Source organism: Peromyscus californicus, unplaced genomic scaffold (assembly GCF_007827085.1).
Source record: "Peromyscus californicus insignis strain IS unplaced genomic scaffold, ASM782708v3 Scaffold_4__1_contigs__length_199733344, whole genome shotgun sequence".
Classification (NCBI taxonomy): domain Eukaryota; kingdom Metazoa; phylum Chordata; class Mammalia; order Rodentia; family Cricetidae; genus Peromyscus; species Peromyscus californicus.
The window spans coordinates 191,414,191-191,438,727 of NW_026294562.1; the positions used below are offsets into that span (position 1 = coordinate 191,414,191).

General features: G+C 39.3%; 1 protein-coding gene across 1 annotated transcript in view; it reads left to right on the forward strand.

The window, feature by feature from the left end:
• LOC128125433 (oocyte zinc finger protein XlCOF6-like) overlaps nucleotides 1-22,809 on the forward strand; it is a 39,676-nt gene extending 16,867 nt beyond the window's left edge. The window contains 5 exon segments of the mRNA XM_052762862.1: nucleotides 15,280-15,333; nucleotides 18,133-18,259; nucleotides 18,689-18,745; nucleotides 19,134-20,883; nucleotides 20,885-22,809. Coding sequence (XP_052618822.1) covers nucleotides 15,307-15,333; nucleotides 18,133-18,259; nucleotides 18,689-18,745; nucleotides 19,134-20,883; nucleotides 20,885-20,987 — 2,064 coding nt within the window. The 5' untranslated portion in view covers nucleotides 15,280-15,306 and the 3' untranslated portion in view covers nucleotides 20,988-22,809.
• The last annotated feature ends 1,728 nt before the right edge of the window (nucleotides 22,810-24,537 follow it).

A 24,537-nucleotide genomic window follows, 5' to 3' on the forward strand; every position in this document is an offset into this window, starting at 1 on the left:
GCTGTTACTATTGCTGCTGTAATGCCAAAGTCTCTTTTCTGCCTACTTAAGACCACTGGTAATTGTGCATCATCGATACGGACGGGTACAGGAATATAGGTGGGTACACGCATCACAATAGCGGACTCATGCTCAGAGGCATTCCAGCATTGTGCAAGAAAACATTTCTGAGATGAACAATTCAACATTCCACCCGAATAATTAAACAGCAGGAACAAGAAAGGGGGCCACACACAAACCGGGGTAGGACTAAAATGAACTGACTTAGAATGGGTACAATTCAGGGTGACATCTGATTCAAACGTCATCCCCAGATGTACTGAATAACTACAATTCTGAAAAGCACCCCCTTTTACAAACCCCAAAGCATTAAGCTGGGTACAGGCACTGCGGGAATTACACAATACCCATGAATCAAAGGGATTAGAAAATGCTGCCTGCAAAGGATTATTATAAGAAAAATTAAACCCACTAAAGGAATTATTATACGGACTTACTTTCTTTTTTTTTTTTTTTTTTTTTTTTTTTCCCCTTTTCTATTTTAATAAAAAGGAAAAAAAAGAAAAAGGTTATAACTAACAAAAGAAAAACTATATACAAAAGTACAATGACTATATACAATATATACAAGTAATAAATGTCTAAACAATGTCTAGTCCATTTGTATTTGACAAATTCAGAGAAAATAATTTCATTATCTATCCTATTTTGTTAAGTCCAAAATGTATCTAATTCACTTTCTATCCTAATTAATCTTCAACTATAACTAACTAACCTTCAACTATAACTAACTAATCTTCAACTCCCTCAGAGACCCAAGAAGGAAATAATATTAGCTAACAAAAATAAAAACAGAAAGTGCATGCAAGCAACTTCCAAAAAATTTGTGAGTTGACAGAAACAGCCAGCTGCCTGGACAGTCACCTGAGGTTTCTCCACAGTGTTGGGGCATCATCTTCAGCCTATAGGCTTAGCATATCTGACAGACTCATTTGTGAAGTAGGATGTACACAAGGTCGACAGTTCAACCTCACATTGGGTGAGAGCAGTCCATGTACCAGAAACACCTGAATTCCACTAGTGTCATGTCATGATTCAGGATTTTAAATTCTGGAAATTGTTGTTGATTTTTTAATTCCGGACTTACTTTCAATGATAAAGAAAAGGTCCTATTAAGATTAACAAAATTGGGTTGTAGGGTGCTTTGGCATCCTGTCCATGCCGGAGGCCAGGTGACAGAGCTCATACATCTAGGTAATAGGGATGGTTGTCGAGGAGGACTAGCACCTCCTTTACTTATGGCTCTGGGTGTAACTCCTTGCAGAAGTATTGCAGTACCATGACCAACAGAGGTGGTGGACCTATTGACTAAATGATGAAAAACACCTAAAACATGATGATGCAACACCAAGCATGGATTTTCACTAATATTTTTTTTGTGACATAGAAAAACATAAGGTATTATACAAAGAAACCCAAGTAAAATTATCTATGGCTTTTACATCATCAAATGGCAAAGAGGGCCATTCTAAGGTATCATTAGTAGTAAATATGAAAGGCAATATCCCTGAATCAGATGTCAAAGGAAGAGGATAGGGCCATGTTTTTAGGACAGCCCATAATTTAGTTTCCCTCTGTATTGTTCCTGGGAACATCAGCATCACCGTAGTCATAATTGCCAGTAACCTTTTCATGGTCATTTTCTTCCCTTTCCCGGTCCGGTTGTATCTTCCTCACGAGTCGCTCTGGAATCCAGATTGGATCTTGTTGACCCTGTGGGAAAACACAAAGAGAGCCTCGTGCCCATGCAAGCACGGGATCAGGTCCATGCCAGATACCTGTCAAGGCATCTTTCCATTTTACCATCCCTTTAGAGGGACTGTGCTGACATTGATGTCTATCTGCAGCTGAACAGTTTGATCCATCCAAATTTAAAAAATTCAAGGTAAATAATGTAAGAGAGAGTCTATCCTTAGGGGTACAGCTATGGCCTATTCCCCCTTTTTGTTTTTGAAGCAGTTCCTTCAAGGAGCGATGTGTGCGCTCCACAATGCCTTGACCCTGGGGATTATAGGGCAGGCCATGTACAAGTTGAACATCCATTTGACGGCAGAAGGAGGCAAACTTGTGACCCGTGTAAGCAGGACCGTTGTCTGTTTTTATTTGTTGTGGTTTACCCCACGCTGGCCATGCCTCTAGGCAATGGGTGATCACGTGAAATGCCTTCTCACCTGCCATTGGGGTGGCATGGATGACTCCAGAACAAGTGTCAACAGAAACATGGACATATTTGACCCGTCCAAATTCAGAGATATGTGTAACATCCATTTGCCATATTTTCAAAGGGAGCAAACCCCGAGGGTTGACTCCTAATTCAGGAGGGTGCTGAAAAATGACACATTGAGGACAATCTAGAACTACCTTACGTGCATCAGCACGTGAGAGAGAAAACCTTTGTTGTAATGTTTTAGCATTAACATGATATTCCTTGTGGAATTCTTGTGCTCGTTGCACTGCTGAGGCCACAAACATCCACTCTTGCCTGGTACAGAGGTCTACAACATTGTTGCCCTCAGCTAATGGGCCTGGTAGGCCAGTATGAGCACGAATATGTTGTGCAAAGAATGGGTTTTTCCGCTGCCAAATCAATTGTTGCAATTGGCAAAAAACCGACTGTACGGGACTAGAGGACTTAAGAGGCCCTGCACATTCAAGAATTCTTAAGGCATTAACAACATAGCAGGAATCTGATACCAAATTAAATGGAAATGGACAAACCTTAAAAACTTCTAGAGCAATTAAAAGTTCCACCTTCTGACGTGCACCTGGTAAATATTGGTGCTTCACAGGCTCCCCTGAGCCCACCATATAGGCCCCGCAACCTGTTTTAGATCCGTCAGTAAAAACAACGGCAGCTCCGGGAATTGGCCGGGAAGCAGTAATTTTAGGAAAGACTACAGGATGTTCCTTAAAATAATTCAATAATGGATGTTTTGGATAATGGCAATCTATATGTCCCGCATAGCTACAGCGCAATATGGCCCAATCATCAACAGTAGCACATAAAACTTTCACCTGATTGACATTATAAGGTACAATCAGCATTTGCGGGGAAGTTCCAAAATATTGCAAGCATTGCTGAATACCTTGCTGGGCAAGTAGTGCCACAGTTGTGGGATAATATTCAATGGATTTTGCAGGGGAAATTCTAGTGTAAACCCACAATAAAGGTCCATCCTGCCATAAAATACCGGTGGGCTGCAAAAAGGTGGGAAGAATGCATAATACAATTGTGTTGGGATCTCGAACTCTCTGAAGAAAGGCTTCCTGTAATCTATCCTCAACTTTGCATAGTGCTTCACGTGCTTCTGTGGTTAACTGTCTAGGGGAATCCAAAGCCGTGTCACCTGCTAATGTATCATAAAGCGGCTTTAGCTCATAATTTGCCATTTTTAAACTGCCTCTTATCCAATTTATGTCCCCTAATAATTTTTGAAAATCATTTAATGTACATAAATGATCTTTTCTCAATTCTACCTTTTGAGGCCTAATCTGTTGACTGGTAATCTTAGAGCCTAAATAAGTAACCACCTGATCCTGTTGTACCTTCTCAGGAGCGATGTACAACCCTTTAGCTCTTAACACTGTCCCTAAAAAGTGATATGCAGCTTGTAAAACATCCTTTTCTTTTGCTGCGAGGAGGATGTCGTCCATATAATGGACACATCTAACAGCAGGGAAGCGGGCCCTTAATGGCTCTAGAGCTTGTGCTACAAACAACTGACACATAGTAGGACTGTTGGCCATGCCTTGTGGTAGGACAATCCACTGATATCTCTTATCTGGCTCTTCATGATTAGTAGATGGCACTGTAAATGCAAATCTTTCACTATCCTTGTTATGCAAGGGGATGGAGAAAAAACAATCTTTAATATCGATCACAATAATGGGCCAGTTCTCTGGTAAGGCTGATAATAATGGAAGACCTCTCTGTACAGGCCCCATAATATTCATCTGGTCATTCATTGCTCTAAGGTCATGCAACAATCTCCATTTCCCTGATTTTTTCTTTATAACAAAAATGGGTGTATTCCAAGGAGAAAGGGAAGGTTTGATATGTCCCTCTCTCATCTGCTCTTCCACTAGCTGCCTTGCTGCTAGCAGTTTCTCGGAGGAAAGTGGCCATTGAGGAACCCACACTGGTTCCTCCGTTTTCCAGGATATGGGAACTCCTTCCTCAATGGCCCCTAAGAAAAACCCAGCCCTTGCCTGGGCTTTCTAGGTGTTGCCTGTATTGGCTCCTTTCTCCCTTGTAAAAACTTTCCTAATCCAAAATTGGGATGGCATCCCATCTTTTTCATAATATCTTGAGATTCTTTGGAATACTCATTGCTTAATTTGAAACCCATAGACTTCATGAGGTCCCTCCCCCAAAGGGAAACTGGAAGCTCAAGGACATAGGGTTGCATAACGCCGGAATGTCCTTCTTCATCATGCCAATTTAGTAAACTTGCACTAATATTAGGAGCGCTAGCATAACCCAGTCCTTGTAGCATCTGGGAAGAAACTTGTATTGGCCAATCCCGAGGCCAATCTTTGCTAGCAATAATACTGCGGTCCGCTCCAGTATCTAAAATTCCCATAAGTTTAATACCATTGACAGTTAGTTGTAATGTAGGTCTCTGATCTAAATCCAGTGATAAGAATGTGAAATCTGTTCCTGATGACCCAAATCCTTTGTCTCCTCTTTCTTTGTCATAAGCCGGATGGGCACCATGCAGACTGGGGAGTAAAATAAGTTGTGCAATTCTATCCCCTGGGGATATGGCAGTAATTCCTTTTGGTGACTCTACCATAATTTTTACTACTCCTATGTAGTCAGAGTCAATCACCCCTGGATGAATACGCAATCCTTTCAATAAGGTAGATGATCTCCCTATTAACAACCCTACTGTTCCTGGATCAAGGGGGCCTTGAAAATCAGACTCTATTACTTGTACCCCCATTTGCGGAGTTAGTACGAGTCTGGCGGTGGCACAGAGGTCCAATCCTGCTGAGCCTGCAGTGGCTCTCCGCGGTGCTTGGGATGGCGAAGGGAGGGCCACTGCTCTGGAGGGGAGTCCTGTCTCGGGGTCTCCATCGCCCCATATATTTGAGGGCCCTGGGAGCGTGGGCCCCGCTGGCCGTTTTTTGGAAAGCTGTCAACTGCAATGGGTTGCCCGTTTATGTCTTTGACAGACCGACATTCACTGGCCCAGTGTCTTCCCTTTCTGCATTTTGGGCAGAGTCCTGGCTGAACGCGGCGCTGGCTATTTCCTTGTTCCTGTCTACTACCCCCTCCTAGTGGGCAGTTGCGTCTTATATGTCCTCTCTTCCAGCATTTAAAACAAGCATTTGGAGTATTACTCTCTTTTCTCTGGGTAAGCTGAAGGACTGCAGCTGCCAGACCTGCATTGGTCAGAGGTCCTCCTAATTCCCTGCAAGCCTTCATCCAGGCTTCCAACCCCTTGGCCTTATATGGGGTGATGGCAGCCCTGCACTCCGTTGTACATTGCTCATATATTAACTGTTTTATCAGGGGCATTGAGGCATCTGTGTCCCCAAAAATTCTACCAGCAGCCTCTATCAAGCGAGCCACAAAATCTGAAAAGGGCTCCATGGGACCTTGGAGTATCTTGGTCAAATTGCCACTCACTTCACCTTTGTTAGGCAAAGATTTCCAGGCTCTAATGGCTATTTGATTAATTTGAGTATATACATTAGGAGGATAGGTAGTCTGTTGATTGACATATCTGCCCAGACCAAGCAGCATATCAGCATCCCATTGCAGGCCGGTGTTGTGGTTTGTCGCCGCCTGTTCATTAGCAAATTCAATAAAGAAGGCCTTCCAGTCTAAATACTGGCCTGGACTAAGGCAGGCACGGGCAAGATTCATCCAATCTGAGGCAGTCATGCATTGTCTTTGCAGAGTCTCAATCTGAGTAAGTGTAAATGCAGCGGTAACACCATAACTTTTCACAGACTCGGCTATAGACTTGACAAGTTTAAAATCCAAAGGTTCATGATATCTTTGATTCTGATTATCTACAAAAACAGGACAAGCCACCTGCATCTCTCTCCTAACCTCCCTCCACAGCTGTGGGTGGAGGCTGCTGCTGACCGGAGACGCTCCGGGAGCTGCTGTCGCAGCCTCAGGGTAAGGGGGAGGGGCGGAGAGGATTAAGGACCCACAAACCTTTTTTCTTTTGTCTCTCTCTCTCACCTTGTTTTTAATCTTTACTTTTTGTAATGCTCTAACTAGAGACTCTATCTCCTCCGAACCGAGAGAAGAGTCAGTAGATTCGGGGTCTTCAAAGTCCGATAGGGAGGGATAGAGTCGTGTCTCCTTTTTCTTTTGTTGTTTACTGTCCTTGGATTTTACAGATTCCGCCTTTTCAGACCCCGCCTTCTCTGATCGCTCCTCTTGTAACTGCTCTAGGGCGGCTTGTCCGCTTTCCAAAGCATCGCCACAGCGTTGATCCTCTAAGCAGCCACGTACTAATCTCCAAACTGGTCTCACCCCCGGTTTCAGGGTCCCCTGTTCTGCTGCGAAGTCTAAGTCTCGTCCCAATTTTTCCCAGGAGGACACTGTGAGACTCCCAGAAACAGCGAACCATGGGGCCACGACATCGCATTCCTCTAAGAATCTTTGTAAAGTTCCCTTCTTTATCTTTAAGTCTTTAGTTAGAAGCAGCTCATTGAGAGCTATAAAAATTGGGTGTGAGAAGGAAGTGCCCATCCTTGTACAACCCTTTGTTTTTAACCTAAGATATTTCTCGGAGCTTCTGCCAAAAAGCCCCAGTTTACAAGTTCACTTTTGCTCCACGCGTCCGCGGAGATATAACAGCCAAACTAGTTTTGTTTCAATATATACCGTCTGCTTTTGACGCAGCTCTGCGATACCGCTCTCTCTTTATCTACAGAAGAGAGCAAAACCCGCTTTTGTCGCGGTTCCCCAATTAACCCGGGGACTTACCAGGTATACCTACCCTGACAGCAAGAAGTTCTGAGCTCCCTTTCTTCAAAGAGTTTTCCCCGTACGGGCCACCAATTGTCGCGTCTGCCTCGACCAGCAAGGAAGACACAACACCGAGCTCTTCTTCAAGCTGTTTTTTTCAGGTCCTCTCAAAATCTGTGTCCTTTGTTCTTCTCCCCTAGGGAGAGCCCGCCCAGCCTTATATAGGTCTCAGACCACCAGCCATCATGCGCCACATGGGATTCCTGGATAGGTGCACGTATGCCTTAGCAAGCCGAAATTTAAAGCCAAGCCAAATAAGGAGTTGTTTAACATAGAGAGCACTCGCCATCGGGAGGGCGGGGGGCGAAAGCCAGAGCCATCTCAAGAATGCAGCTTCACGCAGCTCTCTACAGTGCTGCTAAGAGAACACACTATGAACAACAAATCTAGTGCAAGAGGTTTATTGGAAGAGAAGCAAAAGACCATCTTGAAGTGGGGACATGGGACAGTGAGATGGACAGACAGAGAGACAGATAGATCAGGAGACAGAACAAGTAAGACAGAGAACTGTGAAGAATGAACACTTAAGCGGTGATCATGTCACATATGGAAGTATGCGGCTTGTAGCTGACAGTGGAAATATGCCTTGCCTCAGCAGATGTTGACATAAGCTTCTGAAGATGCTGCTGCTGCAGCTGCTGTAAGCTGTAGGGATGCAGATTTTGAGAGGACACCTGGACCTGGCACCATGCTGCAAGAGATAGATATATATTAGGGGCAGAAAATACAGCTAAGGAGTTTAGAGTGAAAATTTTCCTTAGGTATACTTTTGAAACTTTCAGGTCCATAGTCCTGGTAGTTGATGGAGGGGAGTTGCAATGCCAGGGAAAGTGGGAACTTAGACTGTTGATTGACAGGAGTTGTTATCTCTAGTCCATTTGACCCATGAGAGGTAGATTCAAGTCAGTTTCATGCAGCTTACAAGAATTTTTCTGAGTTTACAGAAAGATATGTTTTAGTCATATTAGCATTCCCACCATTTGTAATCTGTACTGAAATCCACACAATTGAAAAGGCAGTGGACTCACAAGTTTTAGACATGTTAGCATTACCATTTGTCTTAGGGTTTCAATTGCTGTGAAAAGACATCATGACCATAGTAGCTTTTATAAAGAAAAACATTTAATTGGGTGGCTTATAGTTTCAAAAGTTTAGTTCATAATCATTATGGCAGGAAACATTGTGGCATGCAAGCAGGCATGGTGCTGGAGAAGGAGCTGAGAGCTCTGCATCCTGATCCACGGGCATCAAGAAGTGAACTCTCTCACTGAGCATACTTTGGGAATTCGAGACCTCAAAATCCACCTCCACAGTGACACACTTCCTAATAGTGCCACTCCGTTTGGGCACCATCATCTTTCAAGCCACCACATCATTGTTTGTAATCTGTGCTGAAATCCACATTATAGAAAAGCCAGGGCACTCACACCTTTTTGCCATAGGAGAAGTTTGTGAAACTTGGTATTAGAAGCATGAACACCCTTTAAGGTGAGCTCAGAGAAGATAGAAAAGGAAAAGCTGGCTTGAAATTGATTTTCAGCATGAATACAGACTGTGAAAGAGGGAATTCTTCCCTCTATCCAGAAGACTGGATATCCATAGATTAGACAGACATTTTTAGCACAATGAGAAACAGTTTTATGTCTACAATGCAACTAAAGGAAATTTAGACTCTTGAGTTTGGGATTTACCAGAGCTAGATTAATAGCTTATCAGTATTCACTGATTAATGTTAAAGCTCTGAACCTTTGAAGTCTTAATGTAGCAGCAGCATAGTGAGGGGGAAAGATTCTAAAAACATTTTTCATTTATGTATATTTTTATATCTCCAGTTACTTTATTATCACCAGTTAAGCTTTCATCTCCTCCAGCATTTATAACTTACATTTACACACCTTAAGTTATAACTTGCATTTACACACCTAAAAACACCTTTTTAGACCCTGAAACATTTTCTTAGATCCTCTAAGATTAAGCTTTAAACTTTACATCTCTTTTCTATCTGGTCATTCACCAGGAGACAGAGATGGTTGATTATTGAGGCCTGTCATTGTACAGTGAGTGCCTTTAAATAAAGAAATAGTAAAAAGTTACATTAAAATCTGTTTTGTGAATTTATTTCTTTTTGGAGTCCGGTAATAAAGTAAACTGTGTCAAGACTTAGTAGTACCTCAGGGAAAGTGAGGACTATGTCCTGAGTTTTACATTTGAGAACAGAGAGGCCAGCTGAATCCTTGTTTTTTGATGTTAAGCTGGCAAAGTTATCACTAGTCTAGTCATCAACAGTATCAGAGACCTGGAAAGATGAATTCACCAGAGTAAACCTAAGTGCAGATGAAGCATCTTCTGATTCTATAAAAAATTACAGAGACTTGCTGGCTACGTGAACATTAACCCTGAGTTCTACTGTGGTTGTTAGCCATAGACGTCCCAGGACAGCAGTCTTTGGCTGCCAGGCTCAGAAGACCCGACAGACTTTCCTGTGGAGTGAGAACTTGCGGGAGAAACAACCTATCTTGTCTAGGAAAGTGGAGCATTTAACTCCCCAGTCTCCTGCTTATTCACAGTCTGGACAGGGTCATTGGAGCAGTCAAGGTGAAGGGCAATTATTTACCCCGTGACCAGCCTTGCCACATTTAAAGCAAGGTCTGGTGGGATGTTCTTTTGTAAAAGCCATCTTCTTTGGAGGAGATTAAGGGTGCTACCAGGAGTTGGCATGTCTCTCTATCATGAAAACCTTTTTATTAAATATTTAAAATGGCATATTCTGCAGATCTCTGAAGGGTTTGAATACCATTACCTATAAGTATGTTAAATAAACTTTGCTTCTAGTAATTTCTTTTAGGCTTAACTCTAAAAACATATACAGAACACTAGATGAAGCTTATTCCTGTAATTAATTGTATTAGTATTTTGCATGGCTACAAGTGTAGTTCTGAACACATTAAAGAATTTGACCATTTACTAGGTGACTAACCATTAACTTGTATGTCTTAACCTTGTCAGTATACAGTAAATAGCTTTTATAAGACTAGGACATTATGTTCCATCCCTATTAGGTTTAGTCTTAAAAATAATGATTCTGAATTGAAGCTCTTCTGGTATCAAGATAAAACTGTTACTCATAGATAACAGGTCATAGAGAGACTGGCAACTTTACTTATTTATGTATAGTGTATGATATACAACATTGCAGTGTTTTGTGTGGCTTAGTTTATCCAGATATCTAAAGATTAACCTAAAGAAAGCTTAAACTAAAGAAAAATAAGCTAGATAAATATTGTTGTAAAACTGAGTAGACTATAGGAATTATAAATTTTGAGTATCAAATATAATTTATTAACCAAACATTTTGTTACTCTTCTAAATTTTCTAGAAGCTTGGTGTTGAACAATTAGCAAAGACATAAGTACTTAGGTGTAAATTTCTAAGGCAGCTTTTGTTAATCTGAGTAAACATTTATGCCCTTGAAATTTCATAATTATATACAGTTTATTCTAAACCAGAGTTGAATCACATATATAGTATGTTGTGACAAATATAACCTTAAATTTTTATCATTATACAAAGGTCCATACAATCTAAAATATTTGAGACTTGTTGCTTCCTTAGTCTAAAAGCAGATACAATGAGATCTCATTAGGACTGAGAAGTTTTATAATTGTTCCTTTATACCATGTGGTGTACAGGAGGTTATTCCAATTTTTGTATCTGTTGAGATTTGCTTTGTGACCAATTATTGGTCGATTTTAGAGAAGGTTTCATGGGGTGCTAAGAAGGTATATTCTTTTGTGTTACAGTGGAATGTTCTGTAAATATTAAGTCCATTTGAGTCATAACATGTGTTAGAACCTTTATTTCTCCATTAAGTTTCTGTCTGGCAGGCCTGTTCAGTGCTGATAGAAAGGGTATTGAAGTCTCCCAGTATTAATGTGTGGGGTCTGATGTGTGATTTAAGCTTTAGTAATGTTTCTTTTACATATGTGGGTACCCTTGTGTTTGGGACATAGATGTTCAGAATTGAAACTTCATCTTCATGGCTTTCTCCTGTGATGAATATGAAATGCCCTTCTCCATCTCTTTCAATTGATTTTAGTTTGAAGTCTATTTTGTTAGATATTAGGATAGCTACACCAGATTGTTTCTAAGGTCCATTTGTTTGGAAAATCGTTTCCCAGCCCTTTAGTCTGACGTAATGTCTGTCTTTGAGGTTGAGGTGTGTTTCTTGTATGCAGCAGAAGGATGGATCCTGTTTTTGTATCCATTCTGTTAGCCTGTATCTTTTTATAGGTGAATTGGGTCCATTGATATTAAGGGATATTGATGACCAGGGATGGATTATTCCTGTTACTTCTTGGTGGCAGTGTGTGTGTGTGTGTGTGTGTGTGTGTGTGTGTGTGTGTGTGTGTGTGTGTGTGTTTCCCTTCTTTGGGATTTGCAGGTGTGTGGTTATCTATTGCCTATGTTTTGGTGGTTACAGCTAACTTCCTTAGGTTGGAGTTTTCCTTCTAATACTTTCTGTAGGGCTGGATTTGTGGATATGAAATGTTTAAATCTGGTTTTGTCATGGAGTATCTTCTTTTCTGAATCTGTGGTGATTGAACACTTTCCTGGGTAGACTCGTCTGGGCTGGCATCTGTGGTCTCTTAGTATCTGCAGAAAGTCTGTCCAGGACTTTCTGACTTTCAGAGTCTCCATTGAGAAGTTGGGTGTAATTCTGATAGGTCTGCCTTTATATGTTACTTGGCCTTTTTACTTTGCTGCTCTTAATATTCTGTCTTTATTCTCTGTGTTTAGTGTTTTGACTATTATGTGGCAAGGGGACTTCTTTTGTGGCTCAGTCCATTTGGTGTTCTAATGCTTTTTTGTTTTGTTTTGTTTTTTGTTTGTTTGTTTTTTTGTAAACAGGGTTTCTCTGTGTAGCTTTGCACTTTTCCTGGAACTCACTCTGTAGCACAGACTGGCCTCGAACTCACAGAAATCCGCCTGACTCTACCTCCCTACTGTTGGGATTAAAGGTGTGCACCACCAACGCCGGGCGTCTATATGCTTCTTGTACCTCCATAGGCATGTGTTTCTTTAGATTGGGAAAGTTTTCTTCCATGATTTTGTTGAATATATTTTCTGTGCCTTTGAGCTGGAATTCTTCTCCTTCTATCCCTATTATTCTTAGGTTTGGTCATTTCATGGTGTCCCAGATTTCCTGGATGTTTTGTGTTAAAAAATTTGCTGGATTTAACATTTTCTTTGACTGATGAATTTATTTCCTCTATTGTAATGCCTGAGATTCTCTCTTCATTTTCTTATATTCTGTTGGTTAAGCTTGCCTCTGTCGTTTCTGTTTGTTTACTCAGATTTCCTTTTCCTGAATTCCCTCAGTTTGTGTTTTCTTTATTACCTCTATTTCAGTTTTCAATTCTTGAACTGTTTCCCTCACCTGTTTGTTATTCTTGGGTTTCTTGACTTTCTTCAAGAGATTTCTTGATTTCTTCTAATTTTTTGTTTGTCTTTTCCTCCATTTCTTTAAGGGAATTTTTCATTTCCTCTTTTAGGTACTCTATCATCTTCATAAGGTTGTTTTTAAGGTCATTTTCTTCTGAGTCATCTGCTTTCAGATGTTCAGGTCTCGCTGTTGTGGGATCACTAGGTTCTGGTGGTGCCATATTGCTCTTTATGTTACTTAATGCGTCCCTATACCGCCTTCTACCCATTTCTTCCTTTAATCTGTACAGGTGGAGCTCCCGGTGGCACTTCTTCCAGTTGGTTTCAGGTGGGGCCTGTGGCTCCTGTGGTTTCTCTTCTTCCCATCTGGTGCAGGAGGGGCATATGGCTCTGGTGGTCTCTGATGCTGTAGGGGATGGTTGGTGAGGAGGGGGCAAGGAGGCTGCTGCCTGGTCTCTGGGGCTGCACTGCCTGGGGACCTAGGGACTAGAGGACTGGGCTGACCAGTCTGGAGATCGAGGCCTTACCTGCTCCCTACCGGTGAAGGGAGCCTATGGATCTGGTGGTCTCCAGTGCCACAGGGGATAGTTGGCTTGAAGAGTGGTTGGGCGTGGGAGGAGGCTGCTGCCCAGTCTCTGGACCTGCGCTGACTCTTCCCAATCAGTGCAGGGCGGAGTATGTCTCCGGTGGTCTCTGGTGCTGCAGGAGGATGGTTGGCTTGGTGAGGGGGTGAGGGTGGGAGGAGGCTGCAATCCAATCTCTGTAGCTGCACTGGCTGTGTGCAGGGCACCGAATGTGTCCCCAGGACCTAGGGGCTAGAGAACTGGACTGACTAGATCTGGGCTTTACCTGTTTTGGGCGGGAGGTGGGGGTATGCCACTCCTGTAGTCTCTGGTACCACCAGGGATGGTTCAGGAATGCTCATTCTTATGAATAATTTTGATATTGGTTATTTTCCTGTGTCCATGTGACTGTTACTATATCTACTTTTGTGGAAAATGTCAGCATTTGCCTCATGGCCTTTGCATCAGTTCTACTGGTTGTTGTTAGTAATGTAACCATGTGCAGACTTTTTTTTTTGTCAATGTGACACAAGCTAGAGTTATCAGAGAGTTGGGAACTTCAATTGAGAAAATGCCTCCTTGAGATCTGGCTATAGTTTATTTTCTTTATTAGTGACTGATTAAGGAGGGCTCAGCCCATTGTGGATGGAGCCATCTCTGGGCTGGTGGTCTTGGATTCTATAATAAAGCAGGCTATGCCAGCCATGGGGATCAAGCCAGTAACCAGCGCCTCACCATGGCTCCTGTATCATCTCCTGCCTCCCAGTTCCTGCCCTGTTTGAGTTCCTGTTCTGAGTTCCTTGAATGATGAACATCAATGTGGAAGTGCAAGCCAAATAAATTTGTTCCTCCCCAACTTACTTTTTTTTTTTTTTCTTTCAAGACAGGGTTTCTCTGTGTAGCTTTGCGCCTTTCCTAGAACTCACTTTGGAGACCAGGCTGGCCTCGAACTCATAGAGATCTGCCTGCCTCTGCCTCCCGAGTGCTGGGATTAAAGGCGTGCGCCACCACCGCCCGGCTTCTTACTTTTTGGTCATGGTATTTCATTGCAGCAGTAGAAACTCTAATACAAACCATGTATATCCTTTTTGTTCGTCAGTTCGTATGCTTAGGAATCCATTTCTTTGTGCCTTTATTTTTTTTCCCTGAATGTCTTAAATATTTACTGATAGAAGTAAATTCATTATTACTTTGGGTGATTCCTAGATCTTTTGGAAACAACCTGAGTGGCTTAGGATTTCTAAATTACTTTTCAAATTGTCATTACTAATAAATAAGAAAATAGGTGATTTTGTGTGTTAGTTTTGTACTTTTCATTAATATGTTAAGTACCTACCAAATCTAAGATTTTCTCATAGTTACTGTCAAATTTGTGTGTGATCACATCATCATTAAAGTGGAATTTGGTGCTTTACCTTCTCCTGAATTCTTTGTATTCAAATTTTTCTGGCTTACTATTATGCCTTGGCATTTAATAAGACAGTACATGCATCTTACTCTTCTTGCAGTTTTCTTACCAATGCTGTTCATTTTTCCTCTGTACTGTAGTGTTGGCAACAGGACACACCTGCCATGTACTGTGTTCAGCTGTGTTCTCTTTCTATTTCCTCTGAGTTTATCACAAAATCTGTTGCTTATGTCTTATGACATTTTCATGTCTAGTGGAATTTTCATACCACAGGGCTTTTATTCATTACCTTTTAAAAATATTCTTTTGGTATAATTACTCTTATTAATTTACTTCCTTCTAGTTAGAAATGGTAGTTTGTTATTTTGTTGTTGTTGTTGTTGTGAGACATAGTCTGCTGTTATCCAACTCCTGTTCATCCAATCCTCATGTAAAATGCATTATTTCCTGTGCTCTCGTGGATCATTTCTCTCTGATTGTTCTGTGTGTACTTTGCCTGTAATTTTGATCTGAGGTGCTGCTTGAGTGGATGACCTTCGTTATTTCATGAACTTCTCTAAACACCATTCCTCTTCCATGAATTTTAAGAGTTTCTGGGTGCTATTGTAAAATTCATAGTCCTTTTCTTTCCCCATTCTAAACATCCTCCCATGATCTCCTGTCTGTAGGAATGTTTACATGTTTTCTAGAATCATTTTGGGCTTGGGGTCTTTTTATGTGGTTTGGTGTTATCCATTACAGAATTGTATTAATTTTAGATTTGTATTTTTGACATCTTGATCTGACACCAGTCTTTTTTCTTGAGACAGAAAACTCAGAGAAAAGCAATAAGAAGAATGAATTCTCTGATAAATGCTCCCCAGGTCAGTAGTATCATGTCTACTTTTCTTTGAGAATTGATTTTATTGTTAAAAGTATTCAAGACTTCAATTCTCTATATATGGTAATGTTATTAAAGTTATTTTCTATGATTTATGTGCTGTTTTCCCTTGGATTATCAAAATTAAGTGATTAGATTTACCCCCTTATACTTCCACTTGATTTTACACTGTGAAGATAAAAAATTCAATGACTTAAGCCCTGCAATTCTGAAAGAGGATCTATTGTAAATGCTGCTCATAGAAATATATTGATGACCAGTTTCTACATAGGATGGACATGTGTCCTTTGATATTTATGAGGAAAGAAAGTTTTATGTGCCATATAAATTGCATTTTTGGAATGGTCAGGTTTCCAGAATCAGACTTATGAATATGGACATGCAAATACATGGATAGTTTTCCAAGACATCCCTGAGAAAGGTATGGAAAAGTCAAATTAGAAGAGATCACTGTCTGAAATCCTAATATTAAATATTTCCTGTGCATCATAGAGACACAGATGATGGAAGTAGCATGTCCCTTGTTCTTGCCATAAAATTGATGTCTGTGAGCAAATTCACATTGTAATATACTGGTTTCTCTCTTTGACATTTGATACACAGAGATGATAGGTGTGTTGACACTTGAAATCTTAGTCTCGGGAATGGTTCTGTTTAATGCTCAGTGGGAAGTTCTCAGTAGACAGATTTTTATTTTCTCTTTCTTTTTGTTTTATTTTTCAGAAGAGGCTGTTTCCACATTTGTACTACATAAAGTGGAATATATTAGTAAGAATTTTCTAGAGAATATTGACTTGGTACTGCACATAGCCACCAATTTTCAAGCATGAATGACTATCCCTTTTAATTTACTCTCTTCTTTTCTTTTGGAGGAACAAGGCTCCCTCTACCCCATGTCTTCCCCTCCCCGAAGCAATGTATTACATAGGGAGGAATTCTAAAGAAGTTTTTATTTCTTACTTTATAATAATATTTTATTTAAGTATATGAGTGTTCATCTGCATTTTTAATATACAAAGGATGGTTCATTATGCGCCCATATCACTTAGGTGAGACCCAAACACTTGGCACTGAAGTCAGTCAATGTCGTGAACTGCCATGTTGTAGAGAGAGTTGAATTAAGATTCTCTGCAGGAGCAGCAAGTTCCTTTAACCTCTGAGCCATGTCTTTTACCCCAAGATTTACTCTTCTGGTGCACATTTGTGCCAGAGATAGTATATAACCTTGAGTTGTCTAGTTTTTGAATAGTGAAAAAATTATAAATAATACTTAATTTGTTCAACCTAAAATCCTGGAAGGTGAGTGAGCTTAAATACTGAAATAAAGAATAGAGTTGTGATTAGAAGTTCAAATTTTCAATTAAGTCAATGTTATGAGTAATAATGTATTCAAAACTAATGAGGAGTTAGTACAATCCCCATTCAATCTATGTTTTGATCACAGAAAATTTTTCTACTACATTTGAATGCATTGTCATATTCCATTTATTTACATGTAGCATGAATCTTAGAGAGTCTTATTAATAAAAACAAATCTGAAGCCAGGTATTGGGTGAAGCTGAAAGATCAGAGAAGCAGAACAAGCCTCAGCTACCTCGCCTTGACAATTCCTCAGCTGATCTTCTTTTCTTAAACTGGAAGCCTCTGTGTCCTATCTGAATGAGTCTCAGCTGAACTGCTCAAAAGCCTAAAAGCTTAACCAGCTCTAGTTTCTAATTTTCTCGCCTTATATACCTTTCTGCTTTCTGCTATCACTTCCTAGGATTAAAGGCGTGAGTCACCATGCTTGGCTGTTTTCAATGTGGCTTTGAACTCACAGAGATCCAGGCGGATCTCTGCCTCTGGAATGCTAGGATTAAAGGCATGTGCTACCACTGCCTAACCTCTATGTTTAATATTGTGGCTATTCTATTCTCTGAACCCAGATAAGTTTATTAGTGTGCACAATATTTTGGGGAACACAGTATCACCACATTAGCTAAACAAAGAAGATCAGATATGGGGTTCTTATTTTAAAAAAACAAAAAGAAGATATAGAAAAGAGTACATCATTGAAGCTGCTCTGTAAAAAGGGAAGATACAAAAATAAGATAAAAGGTAGATTTTTGGATCTACTAAAAAAAAGAGAGACTATGGATATGATAAGATAAAAAGGGAGATTATTGAATCTACTTTTTAAAAGGAACTATTTGTTTTAAATAGGATAAGTAATGAAAATTTTTTGTCTGAATCTGTCAAATGTTAATGGACTAAACATTGTTAATGTAATTCTTGACTATATATATTGTATATACTATTTTGATACAGTTTTTCTATTATTAGTTATAAGCTTTTTTTAATTTTAGACAAAAAAAGAGAAATGTGATATTGTGTTCCCCAAAATATTGTATATTCTAATAAACTTATCTGGGTGAAAATATATCATAGTGACATGAGCATGCTAGCAAATGAAAGACATTTTAAAGGACATTACAGAATCAAAACTGAAGCGATAAGGTAAGTCCTTTGTCTGTTACTCAGGTCTTAGAATACATCACAAAATTCATGAAGGAGAGAGACCATATGTAAACATTGTCATTCTATACGCTATACATTGTCTATGGAAGAACAGCAATGCTCAACTTCTGACATATCCCTACAACTCTTATAGAAAACTCTTGTCCTTGAATAATTGCCATATCCCATCTGTATCACAAATATGTCTGCTATTCTTTAAGGTTTTTTTGCCTAGGAATGCATTTTGTTCAGCAGCACATTGTACATAGGTAATTTTGTATTACAGGGTCTGTTATCATTCAGGAATGTGGATGTGGACTTCTCAAAGGAGGAATGGGAATATCTAGACTGTGCTCAGAGGGCATTGTACATGGATGTGATGTTAGAGAATTACAACAATCTAGTCTTTGTGGGTAAGAATGCTCTTGTAGAATTCGTGACTCATCCTTTTTGTTTACCTATTGTGTATATGTAAACTGCCTGAATTATCTAGAGACTCCTAAAGATGTGGGAAATACTTGTTACCAATATAACATTTTCATGGTTCTTCCTTTATGATTTTCTATGTTCTGTACAGTGCTATATTCAGTTTAATATTCTGTGTGATGTATCCAGCTCTCTTATCTAGTTTTTAATGAAAATTTCAAAGTTCAAAGAGAATAGAATATTCAGAGCAAGGAAGTATACTACAGTACACATAATAGTAGGAATATTTTAATTTTACTATTGCATTAAACTATTTACCTATTTCTGATGATTAAAATGCAGATGGTTTTTAATAGAGAAAAGGCTGTTGTTTTTGTTTAATCATTTTCTTTTTCACATATGTTCTCTATGTTTAGTACTGGCCCAGCATGATTTGAATCCTAGCACTTTGGATACTGATGCAAGAGTATATGGTGAGTTCCATGCCAACCTGGGGTATATAATGGGTTCCCAACTGACCAAAGCTGCACAGTGTGACTCTGTATCAAAAACATAAACAAGAAAATAGAAAAAGATCTTCAAATGATCCTTTGGAGACCTTATTTCTCAGAGTTCTTTACTGCTCATTCACCTATTTGACCTACCTTCTGCAAGGTATGGTGTTTATATAAGTATGAGAAGGCTATTGTTGGTCACTGTGCTTTGATATAGATCAGGCATTTAATGATTTTGAAATAATAAAGACCATTGCAGAGATCTCTCTCTCCTTGAGAATTGCTTGTATACATGTCTAAGAAAACATCAGTTATTGAATTGCTTATGCATGAATCCCTATGATCCATAATTGCACTAATTTTCCAGAGTACCATCGTATATGTGATAAATATGGGAAGGTCTTGGATCAAAGCACAAAACATATTGTCCATGAGCATGTGAATATCCAAGAGAAGGCTTATAAATGTAATGATCTGGACAAAATGGTTCATGAACTCTCCCTGTGTGCACCACATGACACAAGTGATACTACAGAAAATTGCAACAAGTACAGATTCGCTACCCACAGTCACGCCTCTGTTGAATCATCAAACATAAACAGACATAAAAGTGGGAAGACTGGAGAAGAACACTGCAAATATAAAGACTGTATAACCTGTTTAAATTTCTGTTCCATGGTTATTCAAAATCAAAGAATCCATACCAAAAATAAAGAACACAAAAGTACAAAGTATGATGAAGTATTTGACGCTAAACACATGCTGAAACAAACAGGAGAGAAACCTTACAAATGTAGTGAATGTGACAAATGCTTTATCGATGGTACACATCTTAGAAGACATCAGGTAGTTCATACAAGAGTTAAGCCTTACACATGTAGTGAATGTAACAAATCCTTTACCCAAAAATACAGTCTTAGAACTCATCAGAGAATACATACAGGAGAGAAACCTTACAAATGTAGTGAATGTGAGAAATCTTTTTTCATGAAAGACCATCTTAGAACTCATCAGAGAATCCATACAGGAGAGAAACCTTACAAGTGTAGTGAATGTGACAAATCCTTTACCCAGAAATCCAGTCTTAGAACTCATCAGAGAATTCATTCAGGAGAGAAGCCTTACAAATGTACTGAATGTGACAAATCCTTTAGCCTGAAACGCAATCTTACATTTCATCAGAAAATACATACAGGGGAGAAACCTTACAAATGTTCTGAATGTGACAAGTCCTTTACCATGAAAGAGTTTCTTAGAATTCATGAGAGAATTCATACAGGAGAGAAACCTTACAGGTGTAGTGAATGTGCCAAATCCTTTACCCAGAAATCCGGTCTTAGAATTCATCAGAGAATTCATTCAGGAGAGAAGCCTTACAAATGTACTGAATGTGACAAATCCTTTACCCTGAAAAACAGTCTTAGAACTCATCAGAAAATACATACAGGGGAGAAACCTTACAAATGTTCTGAATGTGACAAATCCTTTAGGAGGGCCTCATCTCTTAGAATACATCAGAGAATTCATTCAGGAGAAAAGCCTTTCAAATGTAGTGACTGTTTCAAATCCTTTGCCGAGAAACGCTGTCTTACAACTCATCAGAGAATACATACAGGAGAGAAACCTTACAAATGTAGTGAATGTGACAAATTCTTTTCTAAGAATTTCAGTCTTAAAACTCATCAGAGAATTCATACAGGAGAGGAAGCTTACACGTGTAGTCAATGTGACAGATCTTTTACTGAGAGAAGCAGTCTTAGAATTCATCAGAGAATCCACACAGGAGAGAAACCTTACAAGTGTACTGAATGTGACAAATCCTTTACCCATAAATTCAGTCTTAGAACTCATCAGAGAATTCATTCAGGAGAGAAGCCTTACATATGTACTGAATGTGACAAATCCTTTACCCTTAAAGGCAGTCTTAGAATTCATCAGAGAATCCATACAGGAGAGAAACCTTACAAATGTAGTGAATGTGATAAATCCTTTAGGAGTGCCTCATCTCTTAGAGCACATCAGAAAATTCATTCAGGAGAAAAGCCTTACAAATGTAGTCAATGTGAGAAATCTTTTAATCAGAAAACCAACCTTAGAAAACATCAAAAAATTCATATGAGAAAAGCCCTGCAACTGTAATGTATATCAAACTGACAAGCACATTTCTAAGAAAGCTAATCTTAGAATACACCAGAGTATTCATACGAAAGAACTCTTTTAAATATTGTTTATGTATAAATCCTCATCTCTGAGAAGACATCAGAGAATACACAGAAGAGTGAAAACATACCAATTTATCAAATGTGAGAAATCATTTATTTACTGTTTGCTCATCTCTTAGAACATATCAGAGAATTTATACAGAAGAAAAACTTTACAAATTGAGTCAATGTGAGAAATCGTTTATCTATAACACCAGCTTTGGAAGACATCAAAGATTCATACAAAGAAGAAGCTTTATAAATGTAAAGTATGGAGAAAAGCCTTTACCTGCCTCTCACATCTAAGTAAACATTCGAACATTCACATTGGGGAGAAAAGTTTTCATAGGAAATAATATGGCATTTGTTTTATCCAAGCTCTATTCTTAGCAACACTCAAGGCTCCACATGACAGAATCATTATGAACTTGAGAAACTTGTGAAATACTTATGTACTCTTCAAATCTTAGAAAACATTAAGAGTTTATGCTGAGGAAATTCTGAAAATGTGACAATGTAGGAACTTTTTCATTAAAGTTTTTACTTGTGCAGCCACAAATCCTTCATAATGAAGACAAAATGGAGATGCCTGAAAAAGGTGATGTTGCTTAACAGGTTCCTGGACACTGAAATGATCCATTCTGAAGGGAAGCTGATTTAGCAAGGAAGTACACCACAATAATAGCTTTAAGAAATCCCAGAAACTGACAGGATTCAGTATCCCAAACTCAAATGGAGAAAGTCAGACAAATCATGCCACTTATAAGAGGATTTTGCAAACTGAGTCACCAAGATAGTATGCTATGCTCTCCCACATGCAGATCTGCAATATTCTTCAGATGTCCAGTATTCTTAAGCTGTATCAATGCAGGTTTCAAGCTTCACAATAGTGACTGTTTGAGTCCCTTGTCCCATATTCCTTTCAGTAACTCCAATAAAGGTCATTGGTTCATCAAATTGGACTCTGTTCTGTTTTCAGTTCCCAAATGGGGTGAGTAGGCAGATACATAAGTTGAATCTCCCTAGCCAAAGTATTTCATAAAACATTTGTTGAACCCATTAATATTTCCTGCAATGCTGTAAATAGAATATTGATATTAAAGCAGCAGTTCTAAACCTGTAGTTTGTGACCCCTGGCTGGGTCAAATTACTTTCACTGGGGTTCCTTAAGACCATAGCAAAATGTATTTCCAATGGTCTTAGCAACTGAGATACTGCTTCTCTATCCATTTACAGGCAGTTCTGCCCACATGCAGATAGACATACATACAAGTACCTGGAACTGTATTAAAGAATTGCAGCATTAAGAAAGTTAGAGTCACTGTATTAGAGCAAAGACTTTTGAGTTAGCTAAGGTAGGGAAGATTGTGCTCAAAGCTCGGGGCTTACTGACATTGTAGTACTTGGTTAATTTAAAAGGGTTCCACACATACAGTATGTAGAGGCTTTGGCAGCCTTAGGCAGAAGGGTGTTCTTTATTGCGTTCAAGCAATTGTGAGAGGTATATAAGGGTACAAGTGAAAATACACCTACAAAAGTGCCGGTGAGAGACATCATAAAACTGAAATGTGTCCCTGCATGGCTCTGAATTCATGCTAATACTCCATGATTCAGCTGTCCTTCAATGAGTCTCAGAACAATGCTACCTGGGGGTAAATGCTATACACTATTGTGATGTCCTCATGTCCTGTTGTACTTTACAATTTCCACTCTACTAGTTCAAACAAATGCATTGAATTTCAGTTCTTTTTGTTAAATCTTTTACACAATGCTAACTTTGTAGATATCCCAGAAAATCCCCAATGAAATAAAACTCAATAAAATGCTTTACTAAAAGATTTATGTTCAGTTGACTTTCATATGTGAGTCCATCCTTACAAATATAAAAATCTGGAGCTTTAAATAAATAAATAAATAAATAAATATATACATAAAAAAAAAAAAATCTGGAGCTTTAAAGAGGGAACCTATAAACCAGACACAGTGTCCAGGTTCATGTCCAGCTGAGAAATCTCAAAGAGTATTCTGGAAGATAGTTTTGAAGTGCTGAAAAAAACATGAATTATTTAGCCCAACTCCAAAACACTATATGAGAACACTGATACTAAAACTAACCAGACTGGGAATTTTAGGCCTTAGAGATGGCAGTGTGTTGCTATGACAAAAAACATACCATTACATGAATTTTTCACAAATTTTAAATACAAGAAGTGAATCATAATTCAACTCATGGGAAATTGTTGTTTGAAGACATTTTGGTGTTCTCACTATTAGAGTTTGCTAAATCATGAAGTCATGATTAGTACAATCTCAAGCAATTTCAGCTCTTGTTTTCAAAAGATCATAGATAGTTTCTCTCAGTTGTTGCTGTATCAGGGATGTTGAACCTCAGGCAGCAGACAGTAGAAAGTTAAGTTTCTCAACTAGCCCTTAACAATTTCAAGATTGCAACCTGCTGGGCAGACACTGGGGATCCACTTTCAGGTTTGATGGATTGAGGCTCCTCTGTTTGATCACCTTGAGATAATTGTGCTAATTCAGCACAGATTTCTTGTTTGTGGTAAAGTTTTAAACTTATGCACAATGAAAAGACATTTGACCTTATACCCCTCACACAATGTTGTTTTCTTCATTCAATAAACATTTATAAACAGTTGTCATCTGTGGTGGCAGCTTGTATGTGGGGAGGCATTATAAAATAGGTCCAGGACAGCCTGACAACTGTAGCTATGTAGAAGTAAGTATTGGCAAAGTGGGACAGATGCCTGTCAGTGGGGCATAGACAAAATCACTTTACCAGAGGAATGATGGAAAATGAAGCAGAAGTTATGTGGGATTGGAAAACTCAACAGGATTTGTGGAAGTTCATGGTAAGAACCAGATTAATGGAGCGTGATAAGTATTCCCTGTGGGACTTCCAGAGGCTACATTTTTAGGAACCCAGTACTGGCATCTTGCAGGGACAGGGAAACTCCTCAGCTGTAGGTCCCCATTTTGATAGCTTGGGGAAGTCATGCTTGAGCTGTGTCCTGGGAGAAACAAGCAGGGTGGAGCTGCAGGGCTGGGAACCAGGCAGATGACTGGACCAGGTGTATTATCAGTTTTTCTGCTGCTGAGCAGGAGGACATGGGCTCTCAAAATTCTGTTGTGGATACTTCTATCCCTGTCAGTAAACATTAGATCACATGAACTGGGGCTTACAGGGATTCTTTGAATTATCTTATAGTTGCCAAGATATTCATAAAAGAGTAATCAGGAAGAGGATTTGCAATATCTTTTGAATGCAAACATGGTTCTCATGCTGTTGTGGCAATTACTAAGATATTGGGATTTAAACTCATAGTTGATGCTTTCTTTGCTGTTGAAACACTTCCTCTTGTATAATATTAGAGGGACCAGCCTTAATATTGTACATCCTAGGGGCTCAGGAGAGAGAACTACGAACAGCAAGGACTGTTTTTGGGAAATAGAATCTCAGCACACCAAGCTCTATAGTCCACTTGCTTTAATTCCTCTGGAGTAGCATCCTATTTACACAGCTTCGGTTCTGGTTTCATGCCTAGCTCCTTT